The sequence below is a fragment of the Xenopus laevis genome, chromosome 4L, assembly GCF_017654675.1.
Source record: "Xenopus laevis strain J_2021 chromosome 4L, Xenopus_laevis_v10.1, whole genome shotgun sequence".
In the NCBI taxonomy this organism is placed as follows: Eukaryota; Metazoa; Chordata; class Amphibia; order Anura; family Pipidae; genus Xenopus; species Xenopus laevis.
Genome location: NC_054377.1, coordinates 126310994 through 126330585, shown reverse-complemented (window position 1 = coordinate 126330585; position 19592 = coordinate 126310994). Strand labels below are relative to the sequence as shown.

The 19592-nt window shown below is 41.9% G+C and overlaps 1 protein-coding gene across 4 annotated transcripts in view; it reads left to right on the top strand.

Moving 5' to 3' along the window:
* Positions 1-15382, top strand: part of LOC108714603 (dedicator of cytokinesis protein 3) — a 191600-nt gene extending 176218 nt beyond the window's left edge. For 3 of the 4 annotated variants that reach the window (XM_018258977.2, XM_041590776.1, XM_041590778.1), the window contains 8 exons: positions 64-179; positions 1430-1553; positions 4025-4172; positions 6096-6211; positions 9341-9428; positions 10081-10200; positions 12776-12858; positions 13801-15382. In XM_018258977.2, the coding sequence (XP_018114466.2) occupies positions 64-179; positions 1430-1553; positions 4025-4172; positions 6096-6211; positions 9341-9428; positions 10081-10200; positions 12776-12858; positions 13801-14226 (1221 nt within the window). In that variant the 3' untranslated portion in view covers positions 14227-15382. The remainder of the gene's footprint in view (positions 1-63; positions 180-1429; positions 1554-4024; positions 4173-6095; positions 6212-9340; positions 9429-10080; positions 10201-12775; positions 12859-13800) is intronic. The other variant, XM_041590777.1, reaches the window with a different exon arrangement.
* The last annotated feature ends 4210 nt before the right edge of the window (positions 15383-19592 follow it).

Here is a 19592-nt window from a genome sequence, read left to right as displayed (position 1 = left end):
TCCTGATGTTTTTCAGACCTGTGCATCTGACATTTATGTGTCTCTTTACCCCCTCCCCACCAGGAGTTTCCTACACTGGAGAAGATGAACATCTCTTGCCCTCCCCTTTCTCGTAGTAACATCTTGTTAGCACATGGAACTATGAGTGCCGACAGTGTGCGACTGTTACACAGACATAGGTATCAAATCCAATACATTTGCCTTTGTGTCTCATGTTTGCTCTAGAGTGTGTGTGAGTACTGCTGGGAACATATGTGTGTGTGTGTGCTTAGCACTGTAAGCTAATGCACATGTCGGTGTCTGTATGTCAGTGTATTTTGTTACAGGTGTCTGTATGTCATTGCATACTATTACAGATGTCTGTATGTCTGTAAATCCCATTACAGGTGTCTGTATGTCAGTACATCATATTACAGATGTCTGTATGTCAGTACATCCCATTACAGGTGTCTGTATGTCAGTACATCATATTACAGATGTCTGTATGTCAGTACATCCCATTACAGGTGTCTGTCTGTATGTCTGTGCATCACATTACATGTGTCTGTATGTCAGTGTATTTTGTTACAGGTGTCTGTATGTCAGTGCATCCAAATACAGGAGTCTGTATGTCAGTGCATCCCATTACAGGTGTCTGTATGTCTGTACATCCCATTACAGGTGTCTGTATGTCTGTACATCTATGCAATTTCAAAAAACGGTCCGCACACACCAATGTTGCAGTCGGGGATTGTGCCCCTTTTATTAATGCCACCAACAATCAACGTTTCGGGGGGAACACAGCCTCCCTTCTTCAGGATAAATTCACAAAGTGCACAGTGCCATATTTTTATACCCTTAACTCCTCCCATCCCATCTGTGTGACATCTCATTAGTGCCATTTATGCAATTAACTCTTTAAGTTAAGAAGGAGGTGTGCGGTAATAAATATTTTATTGTATGTCTGTACATCCCATTACAGGTGTCTGTATGTCAGTACATCAAAAATCTCGATAATGGACAGCACCTTTTTATGTAAAAAAAAAGCCTTTATTGTTACATGGCTACGACCAACGATACAGTAAAGTTTCGAGCCACATCCTGGCTCTTTGTCAAACAGATGTCTGTATGTCTGTACATCCCATTACAGGTGTCTGTATGTCAGTGCATCATATTACAGATGTCTGTATGTCAGTGTATTTTGTTACAGGTGTCTGTATGTCAGTACATCCCATTACAGGTGTCTGTATGTCGGTACATCCCATTACAGGTGTCTGTATGTCAGTACATCCCATTACAGGTGTCTGTATGTCTGTACATCCCATTACAGGTGTCTATATGTCTGTACATCCCATTACATGTGTCTGTAAGTCTTTGCATTCCATCGCAGGTGTCTATATTTCAGTTCTGGTGGCTGTAAAATGATGCATGTTTATTTTTTGCTCCCTAGTCCTCTAGTAGTTCTGAATTCTGTGCGACATTCCTCCTCCTCTCTCTCGTCACACGCATCCAGTGATACGGGGACAACACCCACAGCTGGGGACAGTGAGAACGAGGACCCCTACTCCTTGCAGGTATGGGGACCCCCTAGAACTTCAGTTGCATAATTTTTATACCCATGTCCAAACTCATTGGCCCGGACATCTAGCTATAATCAACTTTAATATGTGAAGAGACAGTAGTTTGGTAGTCACGTTTTGCAAACAACTAATATGGGGATCATTAAGTCCTGCAGCACCCTAGGTATCATAGTCAGAAATTTGGAATTATTTACAGTATTTCTTAAGCGTCAAAGCAGTAAAACAAGTCTAATGGGGTATGGAAAGAAGAGTCACCCCTATCTTAGTAACTTGAGTCTCCTTGTCTGTGCATATATCCAAGGGCAGGTTTTTGATCCTATAGAGTCTGTTTAGTTGCACCCAAGGGCTTCATAGTGAAACTGAACCTTTCTCCATAGGGCCAGATATAAAGGTTATTATGCAACACAAGATTTTATTTTTACTTTGATTACTTTGCCTATATCAGCCAATTTGGTCTTTGCTTTCTTTTTCTAACCTGTAGTAGATTGATCAAAACAAATTGCTGATTCCTTGCTATTGGCAAATTGAAACTTGTGTTTTTAACTAGCCCGTGTATCCCATAGTAGTCTTTTTTATACAAAAAAACAAACATGAGACACACAAGGCTATAGGATTTTCAGGGTAGAACCAAAGCAATCAAAGCAACCCTTCAATAAGGATTATTTGTATTATTGTGGGGACAGACCAGCTCTGTTTATCTTACTGTACCTGATACCAATGCTTAATTAGTGACAAATGAAATGTTTGGGGCTCCTTTTGTAACCTTGTTAGGTGGTCACTGCTTCCTGTCTGGGGGCTGCACTCTCTCACTGTCCAGTAGGGATGCACTGAATCCAGGATATGGTTCTGGATTCGGCCTTTTTCAAAAGGATTAGGGTTCGGCCGAATCCTTGTGCCCGTCTGAACTGAATTCTAATCCTAATTTGCATATGTAAATTAGGAACGGGTAGGGGAAATCACGTGACTTTTCGTCACAAAAATAGATTTTTTTTCCACTTTTTTCTTTCCTGGCACTAATTTGAATATGCAAATTAGGATTTGGTTCGGTATTTGGCCGAATCTTTCACCAAGGATTCGGGGATTTCGGCTGAATCCCAAATAGTGGGTTCGGTGCTGGAGTAGGCTGCAGCGCGAGAGAAAAATCACACGGACGAGGGTGGGGGCGGGCCCGGCTGGACAGCCTGCACCAGGGCCCGCCCCCACCTAGTTCCGTTACTGGTTCGGTGCATCCCTACTGTCCAGTGTATTTAAGTGCCCACCCCTCTCCATTCACTGATTTAAAAAGCTGGGTTATATACAGTGGCATAACTACATGCCAGACCCCCGCAAAAAACCTCCAGTGGGACCTAGCACATACTTCAACTCCTACCCGCTAATCTGCTCCCCAACTGCAAGCTGCCATCCCTCCTGCTCTCCGCCCTGGGGGATTTCTGTACAGCTATTGAGGAAGCAGACCCAGAGGTTTGCACACCCCTGCCCCCTCACCAGGGCTTTTTCTGTAGTTAGGCCACTGGTCATATATGTGAATGGAGTGGGGCTGGTGCTCACCTAGCGAGCAAGGCTGTGGAGTCCTACAGAGCTCTCCAGTGGACAACATTTGTTTATATGCTATATTGAAGTAGAATTGACAAAGCTACTACACTGTTTGAGGAGCTGAACTCTCACACACTGGACGCTATCCAGGGACCTTTTCTATAGATATCCTACAGTAACCAATACACTGATCCTGTGTCCAGCTGAATGGCAACCTGATGATCTGAAATTGCAGCCCCAAAAATAATCACTGACTCTGCTTCCAATAGAAGAACAACATTCCTTCCAACATTTGCTGGCTGGATGGCACTCGTCGTGAATCGCTTTCCAAAGTCGCCCGAAGTTTCCTCGTGAGGCAACTTTGGGCAACTTCGGAAAACAAATCGTGCCGAGTGCCAACCCGCCGGCGATTTACATTTAAGCTGGCCGGAAGGAAGGGGAGGCAGTTTGGGGAGATTAGTCGCCCTGAAGAAGAGGAGATTTGACGCCCGGAGACTAATCATCCTGAATCTGCCTATGTGCCCTGACCCTTAAGAACAATAATCTCTTTAAAATCTTTTCTTGTTGAGAGCTGAAGCCGAAATGTCAGTCACGGGTGTTTTAGACTCTGTATTGGGATATGAAAGTTCATTATTTAGGAATGAAAATGTTCTGATTGGTTTAGTAAATGGGCAGAGAGACAAAAGATTAACCACAGGCTTCTTCAGCTGAACGTCTTGCCCTGGAGCAGAGATTCTGGTTCTGTCTCAGGTAAGAGAAGAAGTGTTCCACACGGGACATGTGTAAAGTTTTACATGGGGGTTGGGAATAAGAAGACACAAAAAAGGAGGGTCTGGGTGGGAGAAGGTTTCTTATCTATGTGCTCTGTCTGTCTTTGGCATTCCCTGTCAATGTATATTGTGTCTGAGTCACTTTCTCTGGCTGTCTTACAGATGCTGCTCCCGCACTCTCTACATGCTGGCTCTATCACTAATGTTTCCGCATTATCTTCATCCTACACAAGCCCCTCTTCCTCTAGCCTCAGTTCCACTCACTCTGCGCCATCGCAGCTTGTTAATTCAGCACCTTCCAGCACTCGAGGTGGGGGCAATTGTCTATAGAGGCTAGATAGTTTCAGTTGTGGAAATCTCTGTGGGCAATGGAAGGTCTAAGGAAAAGATGCCCAATGATATTGCATGTGTCTGTAGTATCCCTAACTGAAAGATATATTCAATGGCAAGAAGCAGTCCCATAGGCAGAAGATAAACTCCTGCTGGAGGTGTAAGGGGCCATTATCAAGGGATTATTCAGAAATTCAGAATAGAATATTGTCCCATAAATTATTCCTGCTTCTAAGCAGCCCATTGACTGGTTCCGCCACTTGCTCCAGATAAGCAGGAAAAATAAAACATTATCAGATGGGAAAAGATTAATGGGAAGCTATTCCCTGACTGAGAGTGGGGTTTAATTTCCCTATACTTACTCCATGAGAAGAGAGGTGCATGCAGGCAGTGCTACAGATTATTGTGTGTGCAAACAATTCACTGTAGTTATTATTAAAGGGGTTGTTCACCTTTAAATTAACTTTTAGTATGATGTAGAGAGTGATATTTTGAGACAATTTGCAATTGGTTTTCATTTGTTATTATTTGTGGTTTTTGAGTTATTTGATTTTTTTATTCAGCAACTGTTTTGGCAATGTGGTCCAAATTACCCTAGAACTAAGCGCTGATCTGAATAAGAGACTGAAATATGAATAGGAGAGTGTCTGAATAAAGAGTAATAAAAAGTAGCAATAACAATGTGTAGCCTTACAGAGCATTTCAGTGGCGTAACTAGATGTTACTGGGCCCCACAGCAAATTCATTTTATGGCCCCCAACATAACCACAAGTTGCCCTTTTTTACCAATATATATTGAAATTGCTCATTAATTAGGGCCTCATGGGGCCCCTGTACCTCCTGGGCCCCCCTGCAGCCACAGGGTCTGCTTCCTCTGTAGTTACGCCCCTGGAGCATTTGTTTTTAGATGGGGTCAGTGACATCCATTTGAAAGCTGGAAAGAATCAGTAGAAAAAGGCAAATCATTTAAAAAACTATAAAAAATAAATAATGAAGACCAATTGAAAAGTTGCTTAGAACTGGCCATTCTATACTATATTAAAGTTAACAATTAAACAAAAACAACTGGAGTTGCAACGTAGCACCCAGATAGTCTGAGCGTTAACCCTTTCACTCCCAGCAGCCCCGTTCAGATAGCCAGCCTCTGTGACAACGTTAAACCCTGATTTAGCACAATCATTTAAAATGTAACTTTTAATGTAAATACTGATTCAAATCGAAAGCGCACCCTCTGTGAACACAAAACCACAACTCGACAAACTCACTGCGTTTATGAGCGCAGTGCTGGACCATGTCAATAAAAACACAAAACTAAAACTTGGTTTTTGTTTAATTGTAACCTTGCAGATGAGCCAAGTATTCAACGTTAGTTCAACTTAGATGCTTATCATAGTACTCTGTAGATATTAAAGTTAACGTAAATTGAACCACCCCTTTAAGCTTAGAAGTTGCCACACTGCTTGCCTTAGCAATGGTTCTCTCTACACACTGCAGTGAAACAGAATTCCTAGTGATCAGAAATAAATGGTGCTGAGGTTTGTGGAGCAAAGCACTATGGCAGCTCTCACCTCTATGTAGTTACACACATGCAAAGAATGAAAGAATATTCTATGTACACAGTGAATTGTATTACACAGTCAAATTTACAGGACAAACTATAGGATAATGTCAAGGGAATATAAACCTCTCGCGTAGAAGGTTTATTCTGCATTTGGGTATAGGCCCTCTCTAAAGTTCAGTAATATGGAGAACGAGCCTTTGGCCACTTACCCAAGGTGATATGATAGGTTAGAAGCTAGAGGCTTTTAGTTTAGTCCCTTATTACCCTGCTCACAGAGAATTTCACAGGTCACTAGAGGTAAGTAAGGTCCATAGGTGACCTTCATTTTTATTTTCCCCGCAGGATCACCCTCTCTCCCAGATAAATACCGCCACTCACGAGATCTGGTGATGCTGCTACCAGCACCAAGGGACCGACCCAGCAGTGCCATGTACCAGACCAGCACAGACAATGGCCAGGTACACAGTAACATTCAATGCTTATTTAACATTGAATGTGCTACACTGAGTCTCTGACTCTTTGATGGAGACACATTTAAGGAGAACCAACGCCTAAAAAGAATACGACTAGAAATGCTGCTGAATTTACTGTACCAGCCCAAAGTTCAGCAGCCCTTAGAAGTAATGATCCAGGCCTTCACTTTTGTCCACAGTAGCTCCACATCTTGGATCATCTTTGGAGTGTCAGCGGCACTGCACATGCTCAGTGTGATCTGGGTTGCCTAGCCTTGTATAGTCAGCTATATATTTTATATATACAGGCCTGGATTTGTTGAAAGGCCACCAAGGCTCGGGCCTAGGGTGGCATGATTTTAGGAGGTGGCATGCTGCCCAACCACACCCACATTGGTTCAAAAACACTGGGGATGCGCTGGAGATACAATACATTTTTAAATTTCCTGTGCGGCAATACCTATTGCTCTGGTCCCAATGCACCAATAAAGGGGAGGGGACAGTGGTGACGAACGGCAGTGGGTCTAGGAGCACCCACTATGTAAATCCAGATATATATATATATATAGAAACCCAGGCAGGTCTCTGCACTCCCTTCCAGGCAATCAAGACAGGGTGCTATATATATATATATATATATATATATATATATATATATATATATATATATATATATATATATATATATATATATATATATATATATATATATATATATATATATATATATATATATTTATAACGGTGGGTGCAGTCTGCACACCTCGAAAAAAATACACAACCTTGCTGCTCTGGTCAGGAAAATCAATGCAAACAGTCTATATTAATGGCACTCACAGGATTTTCATAGAGAGTCAAACAGTTGATGTTGTGAAAAAAGTCAAACAGTTGATGTTGTGAAAAAAGCGATCAGGTTTATTAATCCGACGTTTCGGTTCCCAACAGGAACCTTTATCAAGGACAAACCTTGAGAAAGGTCCCTGTTGGGAACCAAAACGTCGGATTAATAAACCTGATCACTTTTTTCACAACATCAACTGTTTGACTCTCTATGAAAATCCTGTGAGTGCCAGTATTATAGACTGTTTATATATATATATATATATTTAGATATATATAAACGACCTGGTGAGTATCTGCATGCCAAGGCCAAATGTCCTTTTGGGGCAGGCCCGGACTGGCAATCTGTGGGTTCTGGCAAATGCCAGAGGGGCTGCTATAAGGTCCCATAGAAAGTCAGTATTTAGTGGGCTTGTGGGGCTGTTTGGGCCTCTGTGTGGGCTGATTGGGCCTCTGTGTACCTGAAATACCAGGGCCTATTTTAATTCTCAGTCCGGACCTGTTTTGGGGTGCACAGTTACTACTTGAATACACACAAATATTCAAACGGCACACTCTGCCTTTTTATTAGTAATGCATTATATAAAAGTCCAATGTTTCGGTCCTCATTCGGTCCTAATGTGGACCGAAATGTTGGACTCTTCTAAAATCTTTGAATTTTTTTTTAGTAATGCATTATATAAGTGTGTGCCGGTTTGAAGATTTGTGTATAAATATATTTATATAAATATCAGATCTTCACTACAATTAGACTGTGGTTTCCTTGGGTGGTACTGAACCCCAAATAGGTGTAGCGTTCCTAGCCTTATCCTTTGTGCTAGTTCTCTTTTAAGTACTAAGTCTTAACATGGATATGTGCATAAGTATATTTGTATAGTGCCAGTGAGCCAGGCAACATATTTATGGGATCTAATAGAGAGAGAGAGAGAGGTTCAGGCAAGGAGGTCTGTGCTGAAAACAACTGCAGTACAAAGTACAATGCACATGGGCATATACTCAGAATGCATCTCAAGCAATCAGCAGAACTCCAATCATCTGAATGATGTTCCATGTAAGCTTCTCTATTCTTGTGTTATCTAGGAACTGGGATGTTTCTCTGTATGGTGTGCTGCCATACTGATCTGTGTCGCTCATGTACTAACAGTGTTTGTGCTGTGCTTAGTTGTGCATCCCATTTATGTTCATTGTAATGGAACTTAGTATTTTCCAGAGATGGGAATAAAAGATGCAGGGACGGGATGGTATCAGTGCTAATACTGCCTTAAAAATACATTAGTGCTACAGCCTTGTCTCTTAAAAGGCAAATCAACCCTAAAATAAAAAATTACCTAATAGAAGAAACCATAATTCTAAGCTAATTTCCAATATACATTCATTAAAATTTTCAGTGCTTTTAAAGTTATTTGTAAAAACAATAGCTATTGAAAGCATTTGCTTAACTCCTGGTTGTTTACTTTTTAAACAATGTTGCAAAAGTCTTAGTTCCCCAGGAAAAGACAGGTCTGTTAATCAGTTGCCTTGTCTTACATTGTATCATCAGTCTGAGCCATAAAACACTGCTTTCAATAGCAACACATATACAAATAACTTAAAAAACATAGAAAACGTGTAATGAATGTGTATTGGAAATTTGCTTAGTGGTATGTTTTATTTTATTAGGCAATTTTTTATTTTGGGGTTGACTTGCCCTTTAAAATGTTACACGCCAATCTTAGTGGGGGGGTCTTTGTTATTTTTTTTCTTGCAAATGTCATTGATTGGGTATTTTTGAGGTTAATTGGGTTTAATGGTAAAACGATAAGGACAATGTAAAATTAATTTCCTATGGGTAACTGGATTAGGGCAGTCTTTGCCTAATTTACCATTTACATGTAGCATCTTTTTTAGTCTTGGACTGGGGATTCCAGCAAATGCCAGAGAGACTGCTTTAAGATCACATTTATTAGGCCTGTGGGGAGCTTTTTGGGTTGCAGTGTGCGTGAAATGCCAGGGCTTGTTTTGAATCTCAGTCCAGGCCTTTAACTCCCTGGCCCAAAACATTATTGTGAGCAGCGTATAGAGCTGGGAATTACCACTGCACAGCATGTAAAGCTTTAGAAATATTTATACATGTGTTATAGCTGATATCCTTCAGGCTGATTGGATAATGCAACAGCCACATGGGGCGCTATACTTTTTTTGTGTGCATATTTTGTGCATATTTAGTAAATTCCTTATTCCTGCCATTTACTCGGAACTAATTTTTAAATCTTTCTTTTCCCTGTTTTTCTACCTCTCTCCTGCGTGGTCTCACAGCGCTGCATGTACCCTCGTGCATTGTTCCAGCAGGTCCTGGGCCCCTGTAAGCCGTGCAGTGACCCCAACCTGTCTGTAGCTGAAAAAGGTGACAATCTAAGTCATATTGTGGGTTAGTGAAAATGAAAAAGCAAGGGAAGGGTTGTTGAAAAAGTGTTGTTAGAATCCAACCAAAGTCAGCCATGTTTTCTCATCACTATACTCGGTCATTCTGAAGCAGTTAATGTAGAGTTCCAGAGATTCAGTGGGGGCCCAACATGCAACCATTGCACCCCCTTTACATCCCAAGCCTGAGATACTAAACCTGTGCCCAATAGATGTGTAGGTGCAGTAACTTTTGGCTACTGTGTGCCTGTATTTACCTGTATATTGAGCAGGTGGCACCAATTTGTATTTGTTCCTCTAGTCTAGAATAAGGTTTGCAAGATTTGTAACTTGCTCCACTCAAGAAACCCCTGCAGCCAACCCCTTGGGGCCACCCAGCACTTGCCCGTTAGCTGTGTGCTTTCCTTTTCAGGCTGCTATGCCCAGCAGCAAATTGGCACACTGCTTTTAAACCAGCACAAATGTCAACACAGTTAGTGGCTTGTGCTAGAATATCTTCTGTTTATAGCAAATAAAATATTCTTCCGTCTTTGATATCTGAGAATATCTCTTGATGTTTTTGTTATTTTTATAAATTGCCTGCTGTGCTGCATTCTCTCTCAATCTGTATGTCTCACACTGTGTTGCTTTCTCAGTGCTTGCAGCCCCCAGCAGCTGGAGTCTTGACAGTGGGACAAGAGAATCTCTTCCTTTCATGACATCTCACATTGGGAGTGTCCTCACCCCCACCGGAACCACCAGGGGCCTGACACAAGGTGGGTACTGGTAGATGTGGGGAAAATGGCTACAATGGTATATGAAAATACATAGGAAATGAGTGGCTTAGGTGCCAGGATTAACAATTCTAGTTATCTGAAATGTCCCATGCACATAAAGGGCATGTAAAGGCAAAAAGATAAAATCCCATTTTTACTTTCTTTAATAAAAAAGAAATCTATCTCCAATATACTTTAATTAAAAAATGTGTACTGTTTTTATAAGAAACCTGACTGTATGCAGTGAAATTGTCCCTTCATTTACTGCTGTGGATAGGAATTGTCAGATGGTCCTTAACTGCTGAGCAGGGAAACAATCATATTTATGAACAGCAGGGGGAGCCCCCGCCTTACTTCCCAGCCATGCAGAACTCAAGCAGCTTTGTTTATGACGATCCCTGAGCAGCCCAGACCACACTGAGCATGTGCACAGTCTTAGTCTTGCAAAGATGTTTAACTAAGTTACAAGATGGTGACCCCCTGTAGCCAACTTTGAAAGCATAAATTATTTGTTTGATTAGGCTTGTGGTGCAGTAAGTTCATGTTTATATTTAGTATACAAAATACAGCATTTCCAGCCTTATTCTATTTTAGACTTTACATGCCCTTTAAATATCCCCCTTCGCTGAACAGAACAAAACCATTTGTGAGCCCCAAAGGCAGGTTTGGAAAGTTATGAACTGTAGCCCATCTACTCCCCATCAAACAGCATATGGTTTACCATACACAAAAGTAATTTAAAAGAGTAGAATATTTATAGTTCTGGTATATTTCCAAAGCTCCCCCCATAATAAATGATAATGTGTGCTTAGACGATAAAAGGGAACACAAGAAAGAAACACCAATTAAAAGACCTATACCGTTGACTAAAGATTTGAGGATGCTGATTCCATTTTGAAAGCATACAATAGGTCTGGTTCAGGACCTGGGACCCCTAGGTCTCTAGGGAAATATTAAAATCCCTTGTAATGTCAAAAATTACAAGTTGGAGGAGAGCAGTAATATTATTACTAACCAAGAAGGCAGAGCTTAACACTATTGTACTTATTTATGAAGACTGCAAAGCCTCGGCCCTTAGTGCCCCATGGTACAAAGCTAGCACTTTGAGTAGTGTGATCTACATTCTGTGCCAATGGAAAGTCCTGTGCAAGACACAGAGCAGTGCAGGCACACACTCAGGGTAATTTATCAACACTGGGCAAATTTGCCCATGGGCAGTAACCCATGGCAACCAATCAAATTGCTGCATTCATTGTTCTACTTGCAGCTGGCTTTAAAAAAGCTAATCACTGATTGGTTTCTGTGGGTAACGGCCCATGGGTAAATTTGCCCAGTGTTGATAAATGAGTCCCACTGTGCTTAATACCAGTAAAGGTGGTAAATACAGGTCTCACTAGCTCTTAGTGGTCTCAGACTCACACCACAAGACAGAAAGTACTGCCAGAGGCCCCATTTATTAAACCTCGAGGTTTACTATTTTCATGGATTTTTAGAGATTCATCATAACCTAAAGCTGCTAAAAATCCAAATCCAAAAATACGCCATCTCAAACCTGTTGAGGTCATGTAGAAGTCAAGGGAAGATGTTTCTTCACTGAATAATCTTAAAAAGTTGGGGGGGTTTGCCCAATAATCCGAAAAAGTTGAGTTTTAGCAGCAAAAATCTGATAATATCTAGTTTTTGGAGCTTCAATTGTGCGATACAAATTGACCCTCAAAATGATTGATCAATGAGTTTAATTTGTGAATGGGAGTTAGGTCGACTTTGTTTTCAGAAAAAAAAGATACATTTGAGTTTTAATCAGCCCCTTAATATACAGCATTGGACAAAAAGCCATCAAATAAAAAATGGGCAGGATACACTGTGGCTATAGCTTTCTGTGGGTATGACTTTTTGACAGAATATATGAAGCATTTTAACAAGAAAACTTATTGGGGGAAAAGTAACACTAGTTAAAAATATTAATATGTAAGGGGGTATTAATATGTATAGAACATATGGTGCCCCTGGGGGTTCTGAATAGATATTTATAAAGACTAACCTTACGCCACTCAGATCAATAACTAGATTGAGATGGAGTGAGTTGGTGGTCTGTACAATTGGATAAAGTTGTATGTTCGACTTTCCTATAAGTTGCTCTGTGCTTACATCTCCACCACGCCAGTAAATCAAAACACAAAAAATGAAATGGAACTCCAGCAGATACTCAGTTACTCTGCTGGAGTTCCTCTACCCTTTTTGGTTTTTGATTAAGTGATCTGAGTGCAGCACTGTTGATCTTTCAGTCTTTAACATATACCTACCAACGGAGCTCCTTCCCAGCCTGATAATCAGGGATGGGTGAATTTGACCCATTTCGCGCGGCGAAATTATTTTGTCGCGCGTCTTTTTTTTTTGACGCACGTCTCCATACAAGTCTATGGGCGTCATTTTTTCGGCGAAACGAGGCGAAAAAATTCGCCCATCCCTACTGATAATTTAATGGTGGAACAAGGATCGTAGCGTTAGGGGAAGCGCAGATCTGGTATTGCAATAATTATTATTGTTTTTTGAATACTTTCCTTTCCCTCTGAAGGTCATTACTCTCTGCACTTTGATGCTTTCCATCCTGCCATGGGGGAAGGTGCTCCATCTCTGCCCACGAGGTCCCTCCGTAAGGTACTGTACCTGATGTTATAGGATGTTCAATAAAATGCTGCACACTCAAGAATGATTGGTTAGAGCAGATGTTCCTCTATAATAAAGGGTTATTAAAATACAAAGGTTTTTTTTTTTTTGTCATTGTGTCAGTATCAGTATAATCAACCCAAAGAGTAACTGCGACATATTGTATGGCCCTGTACTGATCAGTAAAATAACCATGGAATATTTCTACTTACTGGGTGCTCACTCTTCCAGCAGCCTTCTGACAACTTACAGACAAGAGGACATAGAGCCAATATCTCTGTCAGGCACCAAGAAATCTCATCCTTATATCAATGAGTGAATCATACATTATCTGTGACAATGGCAGGAGGGATCCCGGTCCAGTAGATAAAAAGACCCACAATGAATTAAATATGAAAAGGAGACGCAGAGTTTAGGTTTCTCTGCTTATAATAAATCTACATAATGATCCTCTAGTTTGGCCTGACTACGAAATGAGCACATTTTTGCCTGATTTAGCTACCCGTGTAGGTCTAATTTATCTGAACCTTAGGCCATCGGGCTTACTTTTGGCTCATGCAGGGGCCCAACTCTCAGTTGACCACACACATAGGGGAATGCAGTCCTCAGACAAGACAAGTGGAATGTTGCTGTTTGTAGACAGGACAGCTAGTTGTCAGTTCAGCCAAGAGTCCAAATTAGCAGTCAATATGTTCCAGGATATGGGCATATTTATTGGCAGACAGAATATTTACAGAACTTTTACAGAATATTTGTTCATTTCAATCCAATTCTGAAACCGGCGCCAGGCAAGCTGAATAGTTATAAGAGCAGGTTTCGCTCAACAAGTAACAATATTCAGAAATGTGAGAAAAATGATACACATAATGTGGACAGGTGCCAAGTGGCTCTCTCTGTTCAATCTGTTGATTCAGTTTGTTTATTTATTTACAGAGTCCTCTTCACACTATCCCTGCCTCTCCCACCAGCCCTCAGTCATGCCTCAATGGCAGTAATTCTCCACTCTCAGGCAGCGCAAGCAGTGGAGTCTCTTCCCTGAGTGAAGGAAATCTTTCTGGGTGCCCAGACCCAGCTACAACTACAGACCCCAGGACAGAAGAAGATCACACTGGAGGCTTCCAACACTATCCTCCAGTGCGGTACAGTCTGTCAGACCCCAATGGCTTGGAGCCACCTAAATTCCAGGCATGCAGAAGTCATTCAGCCCCAAGCGGGGTCACTCCACCTCGGTCACCCAGTGGGGAGCATGAAGAGGGAGGAGCTGATCTGGAACGGACACGAAGACATCGAAGAAACTGCACAGGGGAAAAAGAGCAACCAGCAAGGGTGGGGTGGGAGCACAACATAAGCAAACAGTAGCAAGGGCAGCTTGTATGGAGCAGGAGGAGTAAATGAGGAGTATGTTTGGGATGGCTTTGTGAGGAGAAAGCATTTCTGAAACCTGTAGGTTAGAAAGAGGTATGAGGATTTGTTGAATGGGCGAGGAGTTATAGTAGAGAGTGAAAGGGACTGGTCAGACCTGTGTGGAAGGAAAAGGTGTGGGGGGTACGTTTCTGAGACTGGTATGTTGGGAAGAGGTGAGAGGTATGGATTTCTGAGAACTGTTTGCTGTGGGTGTGTGTTTTGATGATCTGTGTATTTGGCAAAGTAAAGGGGGGTACATGATTCTGAGATCTGTGCATTATGAAGAGGCAAGGGGTACATGTATGGTGGAGAGAGAGAGGGGGAGAGAGAGGAAAGATGAGAGCGGGTGTATCTTAGGCTTATGGTGTACAGCACATATTGACCAATAACAGCCATCTCACTGAGATCATTGGCAGTAAAAATATCCTTGCCCACCCAAAACTTCTTCCCAATCCAATGTTTAGAAAATGATTTGCCTATGACTGATGCTGGCATTGCCAAGTTCATTATCATTTGGTGTCCCTAAGGGGCTCTGCTTGGCAATGCCGAAGCGTCTGCAAGTGGGCAAGGGACAGTGACATTCTCCCTGAGAGGAAAGTGATGGTCAAATTGCTCTGTGTTTCAAATGTCTTATTTATGAGGGTGTGAATGGAATAGCAGTAATAGTATCAACTTAATTTATCCCACCTTGAAGAAATTGCTTCTCCTCCTGCCTATGATTTCAGGACACTGGTTATACGTGCTGTTTCCAGCCTCCTTACTGTTGGACTTGACAAATTTCAGCCTGTCCATCCTGTCACCCCGGGGTTTTATCCCTTGATGTCTGTGAGGGTCCAGAGAAAATGTAAAGCTCCATCAGCCACCGTCACCATCAGACGGTAATGAGCAACCTCTAGTAACGTGTGTTCATATTATCAGCCCTCCAGCGGTGCAGTGTTGTGTCCCTGAAAATCAGCTTCCCGCAGGGTGTGTGTTTGTATATACAGTGTCCGCATGTTCCTCGCACACTCTGTGCCGTCCGGTTTATGTGTAAATACGATTCACTGTTTCTGTTGTTGTTTTTTTTTCCTTCAGATGGTTGTTATATGAAAATAAAGTTTACTGCACTGGAGGAAATCAGCTGCTATAGTATTATTAATTGTAAATGTGTACTGACTGTGTACAATCTCTGGGAAGGGAGTGTGACTGTGGGATAGCGGGTATAGTAGGGAGAGATGGTGCCTATAGTAACAGTGGGATAATAGTCTCTGGGAAGGGAGTGTGACTATGGGATAGCAGGTATAGTAGGGAGAGATGGTGCCCATAGTAGTGGGATAATAGTCTCTGGGAAGGGAGTGTAGCTGTGGGATAGCAGGTATAAGTAATGAGAGATGGTGCCTATAATATCAGTGGGATAATAGTCTCTGGGAAGGGAGTGTGACTGTGGGATAGAAGGTATAGTAGGGAGAGATGGTGCCTATAGTAACAGTGGGATAATAGTCTCTGGGAAGGGACTGTGACTGTGGGATAACAGGTATAGTAGTGAGAAATGGTGCCTATAGTAACAGTGGATAATAGTCTCTGGGAAGGGAGTGTGACTGTGGGATAGCAGGTATAGTAGGGAGAGATAGTGCCTATAGTAACAGTGGAATAATAGTCTCTGGGAAGGGAGTGTGACTGTGGGATAGCAGGTATAGTAGGGAGAGATGGTGTCTATAGTAACAGTGGGATAATAGTCTCTGGGAAGGGACTGTGACTGTGGGATAGCAGGTATAGTAGGGTGAGATGGTGTCTATAGTAACAGTGGGATAATAGTCTCTGGGAAGGGAATGTGACTGTGGGATAGCAGGTATAGTAGGGAAAGATGGTGCCTATAGTAGTGGGATAATAGTCTCTGGGAAGGGAGTGTGACTGTGGGATAGCAGGTATAGTAATGAGAGACGGTGCCTATAGTAACAGTAGGATAATAGTCTATGGGAAGGGACTGTGACTGTGGGATAGCAGGTATAGTAGGGAGAGATGGTGCCTATAGTAACAGTGGGGATAATAGTCTGCGTATACATCCAAAACAATTGCCATTCTCATTCTGCAGGCCCGGACTGGTAGTCTGTAAATTCTGGCAAGTGCCAGAGGGGCTGCTGTAAGTGGCCATATACTATACTACATTAGTTGATACATTTCTCAGCAGTATCTGTGGAATATTAGAAACTATTATATCAATTCTAATGCCTCTCCATTGCTGGTAATATAAATTGCTGGCAGTATGTCCAACTGATTGCTAAATCACCCGAAGTTCAGGCAACTTCAGGCAATTTATCAATCAGTTGGACATACTGCCAGCGATTTCTATTATAGAAAGACATTTTCAGGAGATTTGTCACCCCCAGGCGTCACTAAAAAATTGTGGACGACAAATCTTGCCGTGTTCCACTGCCCTTAGAAAGACAAAAGAAGGTAAAAAACTTTACATTTCAGTATTAGAAAAACTTTACATTTCAGTATCAGAAAAACCATCAAAAATGGAATGTAATTGAAAAAAACCTTTATTTCTAATGAACTGTCAGAAAAAAGTCAATGAGGGGGGTCCACAAGTGAAATAACTCACCACATAACGGAAGAGGCCCAGATGCACCATCAAATGCCCGAAACATGTCGTGTGGATTGCAATAAACTTGCACATTAGCAGTAATCCTGCATTCTGACCTTCTGTCCCCCACATAAACAGAAGTCCATTATACCGAAAGATTAACGGATACATTTAACCAAAAAAGTGAAAGTATTTTAAACTGATTACATTACAATGTACTCTTGCCCTACACTGGTAAAGAAGGTTGTGCTTTCTTCAGAAAGACTGCTATAGTTTGTATAACTAAGCTGCTGGGTAGCTATGGGGTCAGCTATTCAAAGCTGAAAAAGGAGAAAAGCCACAGGTTACTGGTCAGATAGCCATCTTGGAGTCAAGAAGATTTCCCCCTCTGAAGCTGGCCATAGACGCAAAGATAAATATAGTAATATAGTAAGATAGGTGGAAAAAAGACATAAGTCCATCAAGTTCAACCTTTAAACTCTATTTTAACCTGCCTAACTGCCAGTTGATCTAGAGCAGTGATCCCCAACCAGTAGCTCGCGAGTAACATGTTGCTCCCCAACCCCTTGGATGTTGCTCCCAGTGGCCTCAAAGCAGGAGCTTATTTTTGAATTCCAGGCTTGGAGGCACCTATTGGTTGTGTAAAAACCAGGTGCACTGCCAAACAGAGCCTCAATGTAGGTTGACAATCCATATAGGGGCTACAAAATGGCCAATCACAGCACTTATTTGGCACCCTAACATTTTTCATGCTAGCGTTGCTCCCCAACTCCTTTTACTTCTGAATGTTGCTCACAAGTTCTAAAGGTTGGGGACCCCTGATCTAGAGGAAGGCAAAAAACCCATCTGAAGCCTCTCCAATTTGCCTCAGAGGGGGAAAAAAATCCTTCCTGACTCCAAGATGTCAATCGGACCAGTCCCTGTACTGAGATATCTCCCATAACCCTGTATTCCCTCACTTACTAAAAAGCCATCCAACCCCTTCTTAAAGCTATCTAATGTATCAGCCTGTACAACTGATTCAGGGAGAGAATTCCACATCTTCACAGCTCTCACTGTAACAAACCCCTTCCAAATATTTAGGCGGAATGGGTGACCTTGTGTCAGCTGGAAGGACCTACTGGTAAATAAAGCATTAGAGAGATTATTATATGATCCCCTTATATATTTATACATAGTCATCATATCACCCCTTAAGCGCCTCTTCTCCAGCATGAACATCCCCAATTTGGCCAGTCTTTCCTCATAGCCAAGATTTTCAATACCTTTTAGCAGCTTAGTTGCCCTTCTCTGTACCCTCTCTAATACAATAATGTCCTGTTTGAGTGATGGAGACCAAAACTGTACAGCATATTTTATATGGGGCCTTACAAGTGCTCTATACAGTGGAAGAATGACCCCTCCTCCCGTGACTCTATGTCCCTTTTAATACAGCTCAAGACCTTATTTGCCCTTGATGCTGCTGACTGGCATTGTTTGCTACAGCCAAGTTTATCATCTACAAGGACTCCAAGGTCCTTTTCCATAATGGATTTGCCTAGTGCAGTCCCATTAAGGGTATAAGTGGATATTCTTACATCCCAGGTGCATGACTTTACATTTATCAACATCTCATTTGCCATTTAGCTGCCCAGATTGCCAGTCATTGTCCCAACATTTTTCGTTCTATGATGATAGGTCGTTCAGTCGATTGGACAGGTTAGAAGATTTCTGTCGGCTAATGATAATATCTCTGCACGTATTGCCTAGCTGACGATATCAATGGGAGACTATGACCAGGTCCAGACTGGGATTCACAATAGGCCCTGGCATTCCAAGTACACAAAGGCCCAAGCAGCCCCCACCAGCCCAATAAATAGTGACTGTCTATGGCAACTTACAGAAGCTCCTCTGGCATTTGCCAGAACCCACAGATTGCCAGTCCGGGCCTGACTGTCACTACTATTTGTACAATTGCTGTCTGTCAATGAATGGCCAAAACATGGTCTGTTTGTTCTTTGTGCTACTTTATTTAATCTGAATGTCCTCTGACATAAGGATATATCTGCGAGTCTATGGGCAGATTGAGGCAAATTGGAGAGGCTTCAAATTGGGTTTTTTTTTACCTTCCTCTGGATCAACTGGCAGTTAGACAGGTTAAAATAGACTTAAAACATGGAACTTGATGAATGTGTGTCTTTTCCACCTAATTTACTATTTTACATAGCAGATAAAATATAATCCCTGTAGCACAGAATGGGATTCTACAGAAGAAATCTGTTATATAACCTGTGTTTTTTCTCCTTTTTCCTTTAAGGTTAGGGAAAGGGATACAATATCAGGGAGATGTGTTGCCTAGGCTACAGTAGTGCATTTTTATCACAGGCGACAAATCTCTATGTGTGCCATTGCCCTAAGAGACTATACTGCCCCTTTATTCTCTATACGAGATGAGCTGCAAAATATACAATTCTTTTAATCGGTAGCTTCTAGTTTGGTCCTGGTTTCCTGTGACGTACAGCCAAAATCAAGTCACTGGCAAACGCGTAAACCCCAGCCACGCATTCCAGTTTCAAAAATGTCTTCTTCTTTTGTGACATAACCTGGTGGCTTCCGCATTCTTAGCCCTTTTCGTCATTCAGTCGGATCCAATCAACACGCGACAACTAGTCTACGGGGCATCATTACTAGCCAATGAGAGAAAGGGACGTGTAACTGGCAGTATCCGGGCACCAATCAAAGTTCGCTGCGTGTAGGCTGTCATTTTGCGATAACC